Source organism: Pleuronectes platessa, chromosome 19 (assembly GCF_947347685.1).
Source record: "Pleuronectes platessa chromosome 19, fPlePla1.1, whole genome shotgun sequence".
Lineage (NCBI taxonomy): Eukaryota > Metazoa > Chordata > Actinopteri > Pleuronectiformes > Pleuronectidae > Pleuronectes > Pleuronectes platessa.
In genome coordinates this window covers 19656198-19674284 of record NC_070644.1, presented here as the reverse complement: position 1 = coordinate 19674284, position 18087 = coordinate 19656198, and the positions used below count along the sequence as shown (strand labels likewise).

Here is an 18087-nt window from a genome sequence, read left to right as displayed (position 1 = left end):
TCATGATGCTCTAATGTGACTCGTACTGTACGTGGAGATACATAATTCAACCTGATGAGGCCGAATGATTAAGAAAAGACATTACGGACAAATGAGTGTGCGGTAATTGAACTGCTGAGGCAGAGGAAACAAATAACAGAGAAGCACGAGGAAGACGGAGGAGGAGGGAATTTTATTAACATCACTACGGACAGAAACATAATTAAATTAATGAACGCAGATTATGGAAAGTGATTTAGAAGATGGTGGCAGTGAAGCAAGTCTCAGGTAGAAGAGATCTGTAATGCAGAAGTCACATGTGTGCGTGGGAGGCATCGATGGACGGGCTGCTCAATCACTTTGAATGTGGGGGGGGGGGGGGGGTGAACCTGGTGTTTGTGGAATGTATTTCCTGTGTTCGTCCTTTTAGCTCCACACGTTAAAGACGACTCTGTTGTTTGATCCCAAGCAGTTAACTGTGATTGTTTATTGTGGTTATGATGATCGTTGCATGTGTTGACAGAAGATAGAAATAAAACCAACCAGGTTTCCTGCTGTTAAATTATGATCCCACGACTGAAATACTCCCATTAATATAACATCATATAGTATTTCTCCTTCGCTGTGTGTGGCTTTAATTCAGTGCAGTTTCATTTCATGTTTTTACTACAAGTGGATGTTGTTAACACAATATTCTCTAACTTAAGAATGCAAATTGGGGGCAAATTGCTTTTTGAAGAATGGATGGAAATAAGTGAAGTTAGCAGACAGAGGCAATTTGAGGAGAAACATATTAATAAATGCAGTTATTCAGTGTTCAACATTTTATTTGTCACTAGTTTGGTATTGAATTGGAGTGGAGAGAACTAAATATGCACAAATGAATACCTTCAGAATATTGACCCACCATCCAAACCCTCCAATAACATCAGCTGCTATCAGACCACATCATGAGAAATGTTTATATTTTCTGCCTCAACTGAATCAACTATTTCCTTGATTATTAAAAATTGTAATATGTAAAATATATCTATTATGTATTATTTTGATCTCATTTCAAATTCATTCCTCTTCCACACACGGTTCAATACGACAGTAAATCATGTTTTCTAATAATGAGGCCGTTCTTTAGTCATTAATAAATCTTTCAGGTTTTGCTTGCATAATAGATGAAATGTCCTCCAGATCAGCCAAGTGGGAAATCACCTAAATGACGATATGAATGTCAGACTTGATCCCTCGTCTCCTCGTCCACTGCTTCTGTCAATACTGCAGCCGGCTCTCCGCTCCCTGTAGGCGCCATTTCCAGGTCTTGTTTTGATTTCTTCACATGAAATATATGGCTCCATCTTTAAAGGCCGGGGGGGGGGCTGACCTTTCCCTGCCACTCAATAAAATGAACCCCACTTTTATCACGAGAACCCGCAGGAAAAATTAATGCCTCATTTCCTGCTGTTATTTTTTCTATAAAACCATCGACTCTGGGCGACTCCGTCGTTAATGTTGTGTTGCTCTGGGTTTTATTGCCGTGTGTGAATATTGCAGGTTTGTTAAATGTGAATCTCAGGGTTCTGATGAAACTCAGGCTTTGATTTTTGACATTATAAAACAAATGATTCTGTTCAAAAGCTGCTTTCAGACAGTCAGTTGCTTCTGACGGTGTGTGGACGTGTCACAGGTTGAAAAAGGAATTCCTCAGGGACAGTAGTTTGTCCCTCAGAGTTACCGTAGCTTAATTTTCTAGGCTCACTTGCACCTCAGGCTTTTTTTCCTGTGCGTGAACTGAAAGTGTGAAAAACATCCGACTGCAAACTGTTCTGCTTCGTGGTGGCAGCCCCACGTTAATTGATTTTCTCACTTCCTGCAGACTCAGTATTGATTTCATGTGTGTGAGTCGAGTGTCCACATCATCACTGACACAGCTCCAGGTCCCAGCTCGCTGCGCTGTTCACCATTCAAAACCACATGTGTTGGATAATGATGCAGACGGCAGCAGTTTGGGGACAAACTCACGTGTTCGATGCTGAGCGATGGGTCGTCCACACGACGAGGAGCTGAGCACTAAAGAGCTGGACAGAGTTTTAATTAATGGCTCCTCTCCAAGGTCGGAGTCTTCATGTCAGTGAGCGGAGGCCCGAGAGCTGATGGATCACATTCTGCTCACTGTCACAGTCAGGTGACCCACATCGATCCGCCTCTGAGGCCTGCGCCAGATATCTATCTATCTATCTATCTATCTATCTATCTATCTATCTATCTATCTATCTATCTATCTATCTATCTATCTATCTATCGTTCTATCTATCTATCTATCTATCTATCTATCTATCTATCTATCTATCTATCGTTCCATCGTTCTATCGTTCTATCTATCGTTCTATCTATCGTTCTATCTATCTATCTATCTATCTATCTATCTATCTATCTATCTATCCATCTCTCTATCTCTATCTATCTATCTATCTATCCTTCTATCTATCTATCTATCTATTTATCTATCTAACTAACTATCTATCTATCTATCTAACTATCTATCTAACTATCTATCTATCTATCTATCTATCTATCTATCTATCGTTCCATCGTTCTATCGTTCTATCTATCGTTCTATCTATCGTTCTATCTATCTATCTATCTATCTATCTATCTATCTATCTATCTATCTATCCATCTCTCTATCTCTATCTATCTATCTATCTATCCTTCTATCTATCTATCTATCTATTTATCTATCTATCTATCTATCTATCTATCTGTCTATCTATCTATCTATCTATCTATCTATCTATCTATCTATCTATCTATCTATCTATCTATCTATCGTTCTATCGTTCTATCGTTCTATCTATCGTTCTATCTATCGTTCTATCTATCGTTCTATCTATCTATCTATCCATCTCTCTATCTCTATCTATCTATCTATCTATCCTTCTATCTATCTATCTATTTATTTATCTATCTATCTAACTATCTATCTATCTATCCTTCTATCTATCTATCTATCTATCTATCTATCTATCTATATATCTATCTATCTATCTATCTAACTATCTATCTAACTATCTATCTATCTATCTATCTATCTATCTATCTATCGTTCCATCGTTCTATCGTTCTATCTATCGTTCTATCTATCTATCTATCTATCTATCTATCTATCTATCCATCTCTCTATCTCTATCTATCTATCTATCTATCCTTCTATCTATCTATCTATCTATTTATCTATCTAACTAACTATCTATCTATCTATCTACCCTTCTATCTATCTATCTATCTATTTATCTATCTATCTATCTATCTATCGTTCTATCTATCTATCTATCTATCTATCTATCGTTCTATCGTTCTATCGTTCTATCTATCGTTCTATCTATCGTTCTATCTATCGTTCTATCTATCTATCTATCCATCTCTCTATCTCTATCTATCTATCTATCTATCCTTCTATCTATCTATCTATTTATTTATCTATCTATCTAACTATCTATATATCTATCCTTCTATCTATCTATCTATCTATCTATCTATCTATCTATCTATCTATCTATCTATCTATTTATCTATCTATCTATCTATCTAACTATCTATCTAACTATCTATCTATCTATCTATCTATCTATCTATCGTTCCATCGTTCTATCGTTCTATCTATCGTTCTATCTATCGTTCTATCTATCTATCTATCTATCTATCTATCCATCTCTCTATCTATCTATCTATCTATCCTTCTATCTATCTATCTATCTATTTATCTATCTAACTAACTATCTATCTATGTATCTATCCTTCTATCTATCTATCTATCTATTTATCTATCTAACTAACTATCTATCTATCTATCTATTTATCTATCTAACTAACTATCTATTTATCTATCTATTTATCTATCTAACTAACTATCTATTTATCTATCTAACTAACTATCTATCTATCTATCTATCTATCCTTCTATCTATCTATCTATCTATCTATCTATCTATCTATCTATCTATCTATCTGTCCGTCCATTCCTTTATCATTATTCATTCACCCTTTACATTATAAATTCTTTATATATTCATCCATTCTATAACTGATCCATCATCTATCAGTTTGTTTAACCAACCTGTCATTTATCCACTCATCCATTCCTCAACCTATTCTATCAATCCTCCATTATCCATCCATTACTTTACTCCTACATCCGTCCATCAATTTGCCCGACCAATTATGCATCCATCTAATATTTGATCCCTTCCTCCATTCATCCATCTACTCGCTCACCGACCCTTCTAATTATCCATCTATCCAATATTTGATCCATTCTACCGTTCATCCATCCATCAGTTCACCAATCCATAAACCCAGTTACCTATTTATCCATCATTCAGTCATCCATCCATCATCTGTCCTTTCACCCACCTGCACCACATCACTATGAGGGATACTTTCATTTGTAAATGTGTTTTTTAAAGAGACTCAGAGGAGAAACAGTACTTCCTGCTTCCTGCTGAGTCCAGGAGTTGGGACGGTGAAGGTCTGATTTCCTGTGTGACTAAATCTGGACTTTAAAAAGGGAACGATGGGGTGGGGGGGGTGGGGTGGGGGGTCTGTGTCGGTTCAGCTCCTCAGTCTGGAGCCAGTGACGTTCTGTCACCGCACAGCTCCAGGTGACCGACGGGCAGCGACCCCTGATACCATCGTCAATTAATCACAGTCAGACCTGAGGAGCCTTAACGAGGACTGAAGGCTGCCGGAGGGAAACGTGTCGGGAAGAAGCAGCTTCGGTTAAAGGCATCGAAGCTGCAGCTGAAATTAACTAAAGCAACATGGAGCGTGAGATCAGGTTCTCGGGAGGAGACGTTCTACTCCACCCAGAGTGTCGATGTAAAACCTGACATTAAATACACTATATGATACTTTCTACCAGGGCCGGGTCTAGACAGGCATGTATGAGGGGGCAGCCACAAATCTTGAGGGGGCATTGTGCCTAACCCTAACCCTAACCCTATTTAGTTGGAGGGGGCACAACATTTATTTGAGGGGGCCAGGCCCCCTTTTGCCCCTGCCTAGACCCGGCCCTGCTTTCTACAGTGCTTTATTTTGAAAAACACAAACAGGATCTTTTCAGTTATCTCATATTTACTTTTAAATCTTTTATTCAAACCTGCAATGCAATTCTTTGGTCACTTGGTGGCGGTATAAGCAAAGATGCTAACACAACACTGACGTACTGTGTTGTCTTTTTAATTTGATGCTGTGAGACTAAATTTTCACTTCCTACAAAAGTGAAGCCAAAATGTTTAAAGCAAGGTTGCTGCCATTTTACACTGATGATGTCATTCTAGCCAAGTTTATATAATTAAATAACAAATAAAAACCAAACTTACTAGTGTGATTAAATATGGAAACGTGTGCTTGACTCCGTCTTCACTCGACTCTTATTATAAACGTTCCTTCTTACCGGCCGAGCAGCTTTAGCGAGACTTCCTGCAGAGGAAGCTTCGCCTCAGCTTCGAGTCAAACCTGCATTACAGTTTTTCTCCATTGCTTTGGCTCATTTCACGAAACACAAATGACATTCTCAAAACAACACGTGCAAACCTCTAAACCACTGGGCACTGGTTCACAACAGATTGGAATATCTCATTCCTTTAATCAAATTGCAACTGTATTAGCACATCCTTGCAATGACAAGTACAATTTCCAACAGCTTGCACAAATTTTAAATTAATTAGGCCACCTTTGCAAACGGTTAAGTACAATTGCCTTCAGTTAGCCCAATTACCAATTGAATATATATTGCTGGTGAAAACTGACTGTCGCTTCTCAGTCAAGTGGTTGTTCTCTGCAGAACATGTTGGCATAATTTCATTGTTTACATCATCACCTGCACAATAGTTCACTCCTCTGTCAAAATCGTACAGGCACATAATACCATGAAAAACATCATGGTATATACTGTAATAAGGATATCTTGGATCATTGGCTTAATTTTCAGGTGCAACTAGAACTTTGGTAATGAAGGTTGAGTTTCACACATCTGATCACCAGTCACACAGTAAGTTTACAGTTTGTCTCCATTGCTTTGGCTCATTTCACGAAACAGAAATGACATTCTCAGAGCTCGAAATGCAATTGGCAAAATAGCTCATATGGTTCAGCACAACTACATAGATCACCTTCAAAAGTTCATATCTCACTATATCAAATTTTAGTTTTGATGTGCTTATTGTTTGACAGTATATTGTGCTGTACACATTTTCTGTTACTGTAAGCACGATGTATGGCAATTACTGTAACAATTTACATGGCAGTATGAGTTCAATAAACATATTTTATGTGAAACCTTGAATAAATATTTTTTCTGTTTGATACACATAATATTCTGGAAAGAAAACATCTACTGTAACCATTCAGTGACCATTCAAGGACTGAGCCAAGATTGAAATGTGCACACGAGGGATATTTCTATGGTCCACTGCCATACTGACCAAACATCTAAACATTTTGATCTGTAGTGTTGAAACAATGCCAAAGGGACTTTTCATTTTGGGGGCACTGACTATTTGAATGAGAAAAGGATTTAGTTTTGACTGATGAGTTTGCTGTTTTGGGAGAGATATGACCTTTTGCAGGTGTGCTAAGGAGTTTTGCTGAACCATCTATGTTATTTTGAGAGATGAGCCACAGCAAGCGAGAAGGAAATTTTCATTTTGGGGGCACTGACTATTTATATGAGAAAATTATTTGCTTTTGAAACTTGAGTTAACTGTTTTGGGTGAGATATGACCTTTTGAAGGTGATCTATGTAGTTGTGCTGAACCATATGGGCTATTTTGCCAATTGCACTTAGAGCTCTGAGAATGTCATTTCTGTTTCGTGAAATGATCCAAAGCAATGGAGAAAAACTGTAAGTCCAAAGTTTAAACTAAATGCAATAAACTGGTATTAGACGTGAGACCAGCAGCCGGAGACTGGGTCACACTGGGAAACAGTCACACAGAAACACAGAGCTCAACTCAGAACAGCTCAAAAGTCTAATTTCACTTTTTACAAAACTCTAAACTGACTTTTTCTTCATGCAGGAGAGAGGACGTGAGAAGTATTGATCTCAAATTTAATACAATTTCAAAGGTTCTTACAAAGCGTTTTTCTTTTTTACTGATGATTTTGATAAGTGCTTCAATTACTGTGTTTTTTATTTCTGTCTTGTTTTTGTTTCGTTGCCTTGTCATTTATTTTTCTTTTGAGTGCAAAAGTTGAACGAAGGAGGGATGAATAAAAGAAACGATATAACTTTTAAATTCTGATAACTGATAATTACTTTTCTAAGTGCATGTTTCATAAAGACGTGTTGTTGTAGGTGAGTGAAGATAAAGAACAGGACCTGTTGAGGAGCTTTATCTCAGAGGCGTCATCCTGCTGCTCGTTGATCCTCTATCACCACCTAGTGGACGGTTTAACAGAGAACAGCACTTTTACACTGCTTATGTATCTATATTGTGTTTCATGTATGATTTGTGTTTCAGTGCAACACAACATCAAAGAGAACTTGACTGTATTCTACTGATTCCTTGTTAATGTCTTCATTCCAACTCAGTATATAAACTGTTCAAATCAACAAACTGAGCTGTTCTCGTGACTGAGACTCAAAGTCTGTTCCTCCTCATTTCCTTTTTACACAAAGGCTGAAGTGTTAATTGCTCGAGGTTCATCTGCTTTTCTTCATCCGCCTCTCCCCCCCCCCCCTCCCTCCCTCGTCTGCTCCTTTTGTTTCACGACAAAGGAAATTAGCCACATGTGAGTAAATTGTGCGATTGCAGTAAAAAAAAACAATCAAGTGGAATAAAAAAAATCAAACATCAAAGTGAGAGAGAGGAAACAACAACACAAACTGATGAATATGTTAAACACACTTTATAGTTGATTTGTCGTTGGTCGTTAATTTATTAGTTAATCTATAAATAATGAACAGATTTTTTTTTGCTTGCTCAGAGAAATAATAATGTTCTGTAATGTTATACGATATATTGACATAAGTATATTGACACTCAAGATCACATTGGAGGCGGAAAACTTTCCAGAGATGCAAATGTGAATAAAATAAGGTAAATATGATAATTCACATTGAAACTCACAGTGTCGTTGATCGATCTACAATGAAACACAATTATGGATTTAGTTTGTGACGTGCAAGTTAACACACGGTCGACAGTGTTAGAGTGTTAGACAAAAGAAACAGGTTCAGCTATAAGAGACATTTTTTATAGAAAAATATATAATAAAAAATATATAATATATAAAATAGAGCTCAATATAAATCAAATATAAAAACAAATATAATACTTTTGACATAAAGCGTGTGAGGGTATAAGTAGAAAAGGCCAAAGTGACCAATAAACCTAGTGATAGAAACGTCTGTTTAGAATCTTTAACAGTCGACACATTTCTCTGGTCTCACAGTTTTCTTCTTCACATTAAGATGTCGTACACAAACAGATAATCACAGTTTCATGTGTGTAAACAAACGATACAGATGAGTGGTTGGTGAGAAGCTTCAGGTTTTCATTGAGCCGTGTTTGGAGACAGAGCGTCTCCGGCTCCCTCGGACAGGTGAACCCTCTCGTGTCTCCTGGAGTCGCTGCGGTTGATGAACTCCTTCCCACAGACGCCGCAGCGGTACGGCCGCTCCCCGCTGTGGATCAGCCGGTGCACCTTCAGGCTGTTGGTGTGAGTGAACCTCCTGCCGCAGACATTGCAGCCGAACCTCTTCTCTCCGGAGTGGCTCCTCATGTGTATCTTCAGGTTGCTGGGGTTGCTGAACCTCTTGTCGCACTGATCGCAGACGTAAGGCTTCTCCCCCGTGTGGACGCTCATGTGATATTTGAGTCGCGTCGTGCGGCGGAACTCTTTCCCGCACACGTTGCAGGCCGACAGCTGCCCCGGCTTCCTCCCGGTGTGGAGCCTCATGTGGTTCTGAAGCGCGCTGGCGTGGCTGCAGCGCTTGCCGCACATCTCGCAGATGTAGGGCATCTCCCCCGTGTGCGTCAGCATGTGGTGCTTCAGGGCGCTCTGGTGACTGAGGCCTTTACCGCAGACCTCACAGGTGAAGAGCTTCTCCCCGGCGTGTTTGCTCAGGTTTAGTGTGAGGAGGCTCCGGTCGCTGCAGCCGGGGCCGAGCAGGTCGCAGCCGGTCTCCTTCTCCATGTGAGTCACCCGGTGAGTCGCCAGCGACGAGGACGAGAGGAAACTCTCTCCACACATCTCACACACGAAGTCTCTGACTCCTGAATGAAGGTTCTCGTGATCGGACAAACTCTGTCTGCTCTGGAAAGTCTCCGGACAGAGCGAGCAGACAAACGTCTTGTTCAGGGCACAACACCAGTGCCGCTGAAACGCCAGCGTGTCGGTGAAGTGGGTCTCACACAGCGTGCACACGTGGGTGTCCACTGTCTTCAGGCTGTGCTGACGCATGTGTCTCACGAAGGTGGACTTGTAAGCAAACTCTGTCCCGCAGTCGGGGCATCGGTGCAGCTTCTCTCCGGTGTGACGGCGTGAATGTGCGATGAGCCCGGCGAGCACCGAGAAGCTTTTGCCGCAGTGAGAGCAGAGGTGAGGCTTGGAGTGGCTGCGTCGGTGTCTCTCCATCAAACACTTCAGAGCGAACGTCTTGTCACATGAGGGACACTTGACCGATCCACTCGTCTTCTTCTTTGTGATCTGGGATGTGGAAGCGTCGGTGAAGTCCTCCCTGACATCGGAGGCCGGCTCAGGGGCCGATTCAGGAACCGGCTCTGACCTGAGGTCTGTTAATAAAACGTCAGGTTCAAACTGAGATCCACAGATTCTCTCTTCATGTGAAGCTGAGACAAAAAGAGAACTTTTTTAATGCCAATGCAAAGAATCAACCAATTAAAGCTTCTTTAAAATAGTTGAACTCACAGTCTGATACTGAGAAGCCTTTAAAAGTCTCTGTATTTCAAAAGGAAATCAGACCTTTGTGATTCACTCTCTTCTTCTTCTTCTTTATTCCTGGTTCCCGTCCTCCCTCCATCTTCTTTCTTCTGACTGTTGATTCTGTAATTAACAAAAAAGAGCATTCAGCTAATTATGATACAGAGAATGAAGACGTCACGGCCTCTTCAGCCGTCAGGGAACTCACTCGCCGGCGGCTTCATGCTCGACTGGTTGCTCTCCTCACTCGGCTCCTCTTCCTCCTCGTCTTCACACGTCGACTCCTTCAGGATCGTCAGGATTTTCTCCACCGCAGCTTTGGTCCATGTTTCCATCAGCGCTGCAAACTGGTTCTGAAGAGACACAGGGGAGATCAAGAGGAGAAGGTCTGTGTGATTCTTAAAACAATTAATTTACTCAAGAAGTTATGATAAGCCAAAATCTGAATACTTATCTAAATAATTCCCAGCTGTATTCTGTGTTAAACATGGTTATTAATGGAGAATATTTAAGTTTAATAAAGATTTTAAATTTTTGGACAACAATGTAATTTCCAGACATCAATTTGAGCTCTTAAGAGTTTGTTTTGCCAAAATATTCATACATTTCATCAACTTCATATATACAGATATATATATATATACATAGTGTGTATTTGGAGAAGATTTGTGTGTGTGTGTGTGTGTGTGTGTGTGTGTGTGTGTGTTACCGTTGTGTCTCCATTCTGCCTCTGTGGACTCACTTCCTCCTGCACTTCCTCCACCTCCTCCTCCCTCTTCACTGCAGCCGGAGCAGAGCGCTGCTGGGCGGCCTCAGTCCGCAGGTCGGCCCGGTCCTCCTCCTCCATCAGCCTGCGGAGCTCCGTCACCGCCGCCCGCAGCAGTGTCTCCATCGCCGCACACAGCTGCAGCTCCAGCGCCTCCACACGCAACATGGGGTCGAGTCTCACTTTACTTCTACATGATTTTATTATTTAAAGTTTCATTTTTTCACACAGAGCGACTTCTGACAGGATGTTGTTGTTCCGGGTTCCTCTTCTTCGTGGGATTTACAAGCACTCTAGTTGGAATCTTAGGAAAACGTTTGCTCCCTATCGCTAAGGATGTGGTACTGCATGTTTGCCACTACTCCCTTTAATTTAATAAAAAGAAGAAGATGAAGAAGAATAACAACAACAATAATAACAATTAAGTATAAAAACGTAGACGCGACAGATGTTTAAATCCAATATTTGAGTAACTATATCCAGCTTCCATCCAGTTGTTTATGTGTAGTGTCTCCCTGTAGCCTGCAGGGGGCACAACACACCAGTCATCAACTCCACCTGCATCAAGAGGAGACACATTTATTCAATTCACCTCAATTAAAACCACTTTATTCACCCCTGAATGTTCCAGGTCAACTGTACTTCATATTCATATATACTATACTTCATTTTACTGTATATATTTTGTTCTATCTTGTTGTTTTTATATCGTTGTTTTATGTTGAGTGCACCAACGAACGACACCAAAGTAATTTCCTGTGTGTGCAAACATACTTTGCAAATAAAAGAATTCTGATTCTGATTCTGATACTTCATGTACTTCATATTCATATATACTATACTTCATATACTGCATATACTTCATGTGAATGACTTGTGATTGTTGTGAGTTGACTTGACTCCTGTTCCTGCTGAACTGAGCCAGTGTGGGATCAAACTGCTGTCAGCTCAGGAGGCACAGGAGGGAGGCCACATGCTTCCTCAGAGCAGCGCTACAAAAACCACAAACTTGCACATGTGCTAAGTGGGAACTCGATTTTTCCATAATAACTCGCAGGCCACAGTCTTATTTCCAGTGAGCTAATCTTACATTAAGATATTATCTGTAAACATCAGCCCGAAAGGAAAAGTAAACACAATTCAGCTGGCAACATCACAAAGTATGATTTCTCATTCTGTACAACAAAGGAGAAAAGTTGGAAAACATCAGATAACCATCGGATAAATGAAGGTGTTTATCACAATCAAGAGTTTTAAACGTTCTCTGAAGCCATAAGAGGCCGACAGGATGTTACAGGAGAAAAACTTCAAGTTCATCCAGATGTGCAGATAAAGAAATTGACTGTTTGGACGCTCTGGTGTTGAGTTGTCACGATCGACATTAATTCGCCCAAACAAAACACTCTATTCATTTTCTGTAACTGTATAGATGGGAATCTGCTGGTTTACTTTAATCTGTACAGATACTTTTACTAAATAAACACATACATGTCATTATGTTCATCTTATAGAAGTCAAAAGTATTATAATAGGTTGAAAAGCAAAGAAAAGAGGTGAATCATGAGAGTTCTCCCCTAATTTACTTTTTAAATTCTTAGTTTATTTTAATATTTAAACACTTCTAAGTGTGCGTGTTTGTGTGTGTGTGTGTGTGTGTGTGTGTGTGTGTGTGTCTGAGTTCATGGAAATGAAGGGACATGTGACCACTCTGACTCACTGATGTGTTTTCAAGAGCAGTGGAGTTTTGTGGGTCGGAGCAGATTTTGCCGACACAGACGATACGTGTTAGTCGGGTCGATTCGTACATTTTAATCTTTTTTAATTTGTTTACAATAAGAACAGCAGAATATAACCAACCCATTTCCTTTAAGGACATAATCACACATTCCTATATGAAGAGAAATCCCTGAATTCTTACATTTTTCAGTTTGAGTTTTATGATCGTTTGAAAGTTAACGTCTCCTTTATCTCTGTGCAGGTGAAGAACTTAGCCACTGTGAACAAACTGCTGTGACTCCCTGTTCAGCAGTCGACTAAGCTCTGCACCTGATCACAAACCACACGACACAAACACCTCCTCTGAATGAACAGGTACCTACAGAACGTGTCCTCCTCCTCCTGCTCCTCCTCCTGCTCCTCCTGCTCCTCCTGAAGAAGACACCATGGCAGTGTAGTAATCCCTGGCAATGTGATTTCTGTTTTCTTTCCCAAATCATCACGCCAGAGACCCACACAGCCACGGCAGCGTCTGCGTCCTCCAGGGAACCAACCTCCACTCTGCCCCTTCTCCTCATCTCCTCTCCTTTCTCCTGATGCTTTTTCTTTTCTCTCCTTCCTTTTCTCACACTCCAGTCTCTCCAGTCCTCCCAGCTCTACCCCCCCCCCCCCCCCCCCCACTCACCCCCCTTTCTCCCATGCTCGGTTTAACTTTGGGTATTTCCCTCATTAACTGCTGCGCCTATATGAGGAACTCTGGAGAGGCCGGAGGAAGTCGGGCTCTGAAATAAAAAGACAGACTCTGATAGGATCCAGACAGGTGTGAGGACGTCCTGAGGCGAAAATCATTCATTTAAAATAAATGCATTTGTGGAGATCTTCACCTTTTCAATGCAGGAGGGGGTTGAGACCTGGACTTCACTTTGATCCAAAATCATTTAGTTTGAAAAGTTAACGTTAAAGTTCCTTGAAACATTTGGATTTCACTCTGTGATGATGGATGATAGTTGAATGTTTCATATGTCATCAGGTCACATCGGGGATTAAAGCTCCTAGAAGGAGTTTTTAACCGGTTCTGAAACCATCTTATTTTAATATTGTTGCCTCTTTATGACCAAAAACAGCAAATGACACAATCTTCTTTTTCATAAACCTTTCTTAAGGTCAGACTCAAGCAATTTAAGGCAGTCTTCTTCTTCTTCTTCTTCTTCTTCTTCTTCTTCTTCTTCTTCTTCTTCTTCTTCTGCAACGGCGTAATTTGACCCCATGTGGCTGCAGAGGGCGCTGTTGCTCAGTAAAAGCTGTTTAGAGACTAATATTTAATAATCCGATGGTTTGTGGCTGCGTCTTTATCTCGTCACACGTGTCACATATATGATTTTCAGAGTAAAGCCCCTGTTCAAGCTGAAACTCGGTCTCGGGCTGGGTCTCGAACTCGGCTGCAACGTGTGTGTGTCTGCTGGAGCTGAATTAACGAGATCACACCACAGCCTGGATCCTGCGTGCCGGGGCTTCACTTCTGACATGTGTGATCCACCGAGCCGTGACATACCAAGCATGTTCTTGGCATGTGACCCCAACCAGCTGCTGAGCCCCCCCCCCGACCTCTAAACCCCCCTGAGTCAGAGTCACATCATGCTTGACTTGGTGGGGCCTTTTCCATACGAGGCGCAGACTGAAGGATTAGAAGCAGCTCGGTGGAAAAAGAGCTTGAAATTCCTGGTTTGCCACACGACACGTTCATGGTGTTAATATGTTTCATGGTTAAAAGGTTCAGTTGTAGATGTGGTGGAATCTGTGATCTGATTGTTTCAGGAGATCCAGAGATCCTCAGCAGAAGAGTTTACTGAAGCCTGGAGGAAAAACTCATCGAGTAAAAAGTCATCCATCGGTTTGTGAGCCTCCAGTTTGACATCTTGTCCAGCGCCATCTCGGTTCTTTGAAGTAACCATATATGGAGGAGCCGGGGGCGGAGCCTGACTTAGAGCTTGAGGACACAGCACACCCGACTACACCTGCCACCTGCAGCCATTGGACGGTACTAGCTGTCAATCACACTGTGGTATCCACGTCTCATAATTTACTAAATTAACCTCAGCTGAATTGAAGAAGACTTGAAACAAGAGATTGAGATATAAACTGTTTATGAAAATGTTTACTGACTTTTCAAATCAGTCATTTTCTCATAAACCTCCTGCTGGTCATTTGAGAGAATACAGGTTTTAGGTACTTCTGCTTTGGCTTCACTTTCTGGACAGTCGGATTTAAACTAACACCCATATACAACTTTATACATAAGATACCAGCATGTATCAGTACAAGTGTGTGAAGATTTAAATCTGCATCAACATTATCCCCTTCGTTCATGTGGTCAACATTTGAGCCCAAGACATTCTTACATGTCAGAATCAGAATCAGAATCAGGAAGTATTTATTGCCAATTAGGTTTACACCTGCCTGGAATTTTCTTTGGTATATAGGTGCATACAATGAACATAAAACAAAAAAACATAATACTTACAATGAACAAAACCAGACAAAACATCGCAGACCAACACACCAAGGCAGCCGTCCGTGGCGCCGCAGATGTTTGCAAGAAACACCAGAGAATTCTGTTTTTTCTGACTGTCACACACTTCCCCCTTTTTTCCTGATTCTGCACTAACCACCCTGCAGCCACCAGTGGCCCCAGTGGCCCCAGTTGTATGACGACACTTGGGACCATGCAGGCTGCAGCCTCACTGATCTGTGCACCGTCTCTCTCTGAGATACAAACATCAGAAAACAAGCAAAGCCAAAGAAAATGAATCTCCACTCACTGCAGCGTGTCGCTCAGGGTCTCCAGATGTTCTTCACACTCTGCACTGTTCCTCCCTTAACTTTACATTAAATTACATATTTTTAATTCCTTCTAATCCTCATCAGAAAGGATTGAAATACATCTGAATATCTCAGAAGGACACGGACTCACTGTAAACCCTGGTGTGTGCGTCCCCTCTCTCCTGCTGTGACCCGGTGACTCCGTCTTCCTGCTGCCGTCCCTGTGAGCGTCCTGAATGCCCGGAGGAAGGAGTGGGCCGAGACTGACGCCTCTCTCTCCTCTATCAATCAGGCTTTATGAGTTGACATAGTGTCGCTTGTGCATCAGTCCGGCCCCAACTGCAAAACAATTCAAAGAACAGTTTGTGGGTCTGTCTCTCGGGCACAAAGCCGCTCATTCAGCCTGAGTCTGAGTGTAGGAAGTCCTCTAGCCCAGTTCTCCCAGTTCCTTTCAATCCAGCTCAACAAAGTCTCGTTGGTTTCATGCAAGAAACATGTCATGGAAATAATAAATGCTTAGAAATGTAGTTCTAAAAAGGACAAAAGCTCTGATCCAAAATGATAAAGATGAATGATTCTGTGTATGACAACATATTATTAAACTACATAGTTTAAAAACAATTCCAAGTTGACTTTGTTCTGGGACTAAAGAAAAGGAAATCCACAATTTACGTAAAACTCTAAGCAAATGATCCATAATTAGTAAATCTCATTTTTTCCATGTGTTTTTCTGCTTATTCTGGTTTTACGGCAAATTCCCTGTTTGCTTAACTCTCGCATGAAAGGCATCAACAAGCAGCTGAAGAGAAATAATCATTTAGCAACTAAAGAGAAAAGTGTGTCATAACTGTGGAACATGTTAACATTTTATAAAAGTAATAATAATTCCAGTTATATTTATAAATACCCTGAGGCGTGTCTTCAAAAACTTAAAAAATAAGTTTACTCCAACCCTAGAATCAGCAGCTCCTCGATGAGCCAGCAGGTGTCGCTCTTGTTTAACTTCAATGTAAATACAACACAGGCTGATTTGACTGAGGAGAAAAATGTTAACAAAATAAATATTTTAGATAAATAGAAAATCTGCAGCTTTCATTTCATCACTATTTGCATGTTTGTTATAACATAAATATCGATTTAATAAGTTGCATTGATCAGATTTTAAATAGAAGATTCAGAACCTCTGTGAAGTTTCCCTGTTTTATAATGCAACGTGAGTGTGGGAACTCCCCCCCCCCCCCCACCTTGTCCTCCTTCTCCTCCTTCTTCTTCCTCCCCTCATCCCTCTCTCCCTCTGTCCTTCACCACTCCAGCTCCAGACCTCAGAGCATCAGAGATAAATCAGGACTGTTGCACTCAGACAGACTGAGACCTGGTGTGAGAGGTGTAAGATCTGCTGTGAGATCAGATTTAGGGTCCTTCCATCACCATGAGGGTGAGACAGGTGCTGCAGCTGCTGGTGCTGCTGGTGGGAGTGGGTCCAGCCCACCAAGCCCTGCTGGCAGAGGAGGCCTCCACGTCCTGGGAGGCAGGTGAGGTGCCCCTGTCCCAGATGAGGATGCTGTCGCTGGGCCTGGCTCACCTGCTGCTCGGGGTGGAGGAGAACGCCGGGCAGCTGGAGCGGGCGGGGGGGCAGGCGGCGGCCGAGCTGGACGGGGTCATCAGGACTGTGGAGACGCTTCACAAGCAGAGTTTACAGGCGGGACGGACTCACAGGCAGGTGAGTGAGAGGAAACACACCTTTCAACTTCACCCTGTTTCTGAATCAAGGGCCCAGAGCAACTCGAATTATTGGAGATATATTATTTCCCTGTATTTTTGTGAGCTGCTCGAGAGTTTGAAATGATTCTGTAACTTTGAATTGGGCTCAGCTGCAACGTGCTTTTCTAAATGTGTCGGATTCCACAGACAAATAAACATAAATCAAGTGTAACTGACATCAAACACACAATGAAACATGAAAGAATATTACAATATGTAAGTAAACAGCAAATTAAGGATAAAATATTTAGTTTTAAAAGAATACGGCTTTATAGTTTGTCAGAGGGACCGTTTTACAAAGTGATGAATATGACTCAGGGATCATATCATGTGAAGACACTCGATGGTAAATATATTATTCTGAATAATGTGTGTTCTGTCCTTGAGGCGAGGAAGGACCTGCAGATCCTGAGTGCTCGGGGGGACAGACTGTGGAGGACGGTCAAAGAGCTGCAGAAGCTGCTGGAGGATGTGGAGACGGATCAGAGGACGGAGCAGCACCGGCTGGACCGGGTCCTCCGGAGGGTCCGGGGCCTGACCGGGCCGGGGCCGGGGCCGGGGGCCCGGGTTCAGCCTGACGTCAGCTCCATGAAGGTGAACGAGAAGAAACAGAACTAAACCTCTGACAAATCAATGTGATGAAATAAGTTGGAAGTGAAGTGTTGTTTCAAAATAACTGTCTGATGAAGTGTTATTACTTCCCTTCACTGGAACTGGGGGGGTGTCCACACGTCGACCTCTCCGTGACCTCTTGCCTCATTCCTTTGTGTTGCAGGACATCGTGGACAAACAGACCCGACGTCTGGCCGGTCTGACCTCGGTGGTTTCAGCCCGAGACAAACTGATCGACCGACGCCTGCAGCGCATCGAACATCTGGAGAAACACGCCCGTAACCTCAGGGTGAGACGCCTGCAGCTGTGTTCTCTTTAGACGTAAGACAGAAGATCCTAATCCACCAGGAAAGAAGAAAGTAGTGGTAGTGGTAGTAGTAGAAGTACAATTTGTTCATCATGGAGATATACTGCACTTGCACACATGCTTGTAGTATTCCACGTGAGGGCCCTCCACATAACTTGCGTATTTGCATAAGAAAAATATGGCGACA

The 18087-nt window shown here is 41.7% G+C and overlaps 1 protein-coding gene across 4 annotated transcripts; it reads right to left on the bottom strand.

The window, feature by feature from the left end:
* Positions 1-7866: 7866 nt before the first annotated feature.
* LOC128425402 (zinc finger protein 260) lies at positions 7867-15752 on the bottom strand. 4 transcript variants are annotated; one of them, XM_053411997.1, is made up of 5 exons: positions 15220-15752; positions 10628-11242; positions 10127-10271; positions 9961-10041; positions 7867-9770 (listed from the first exon to the last, which is right to left on the bottom strand). In XM_053411997.1, the coding sequence occupies exons 2-5, from the start codon at positions 10850-10852 to the stop codon at positions 8530-8532; spliced, it is 1692 nt and encodes a 563-aa protein (XP_053267972.1). In that variant the 5' UTR covers positions 10853-11242; positions 15220-15752; the 3' UTR covers positions 7867-8529. The 4 variants fall into 4 exon arrangements, with proteins under 4 accessions (XP_053267972.1, XP_053267969.1, XP_053267971.1 ...); XM_053411994.1 differs by having other exon boundaries at positions 7867-9827; positions 15220-15744; XM_053411996.1 differs by lacking the exon at positions 15220-15752 and adding an exon at positions 12784-12865 and having other exon boundaries at positions 7867-9827.
* Between the last annotated feature and the right edge of the window lie 2335 nt (positions 15753-18087).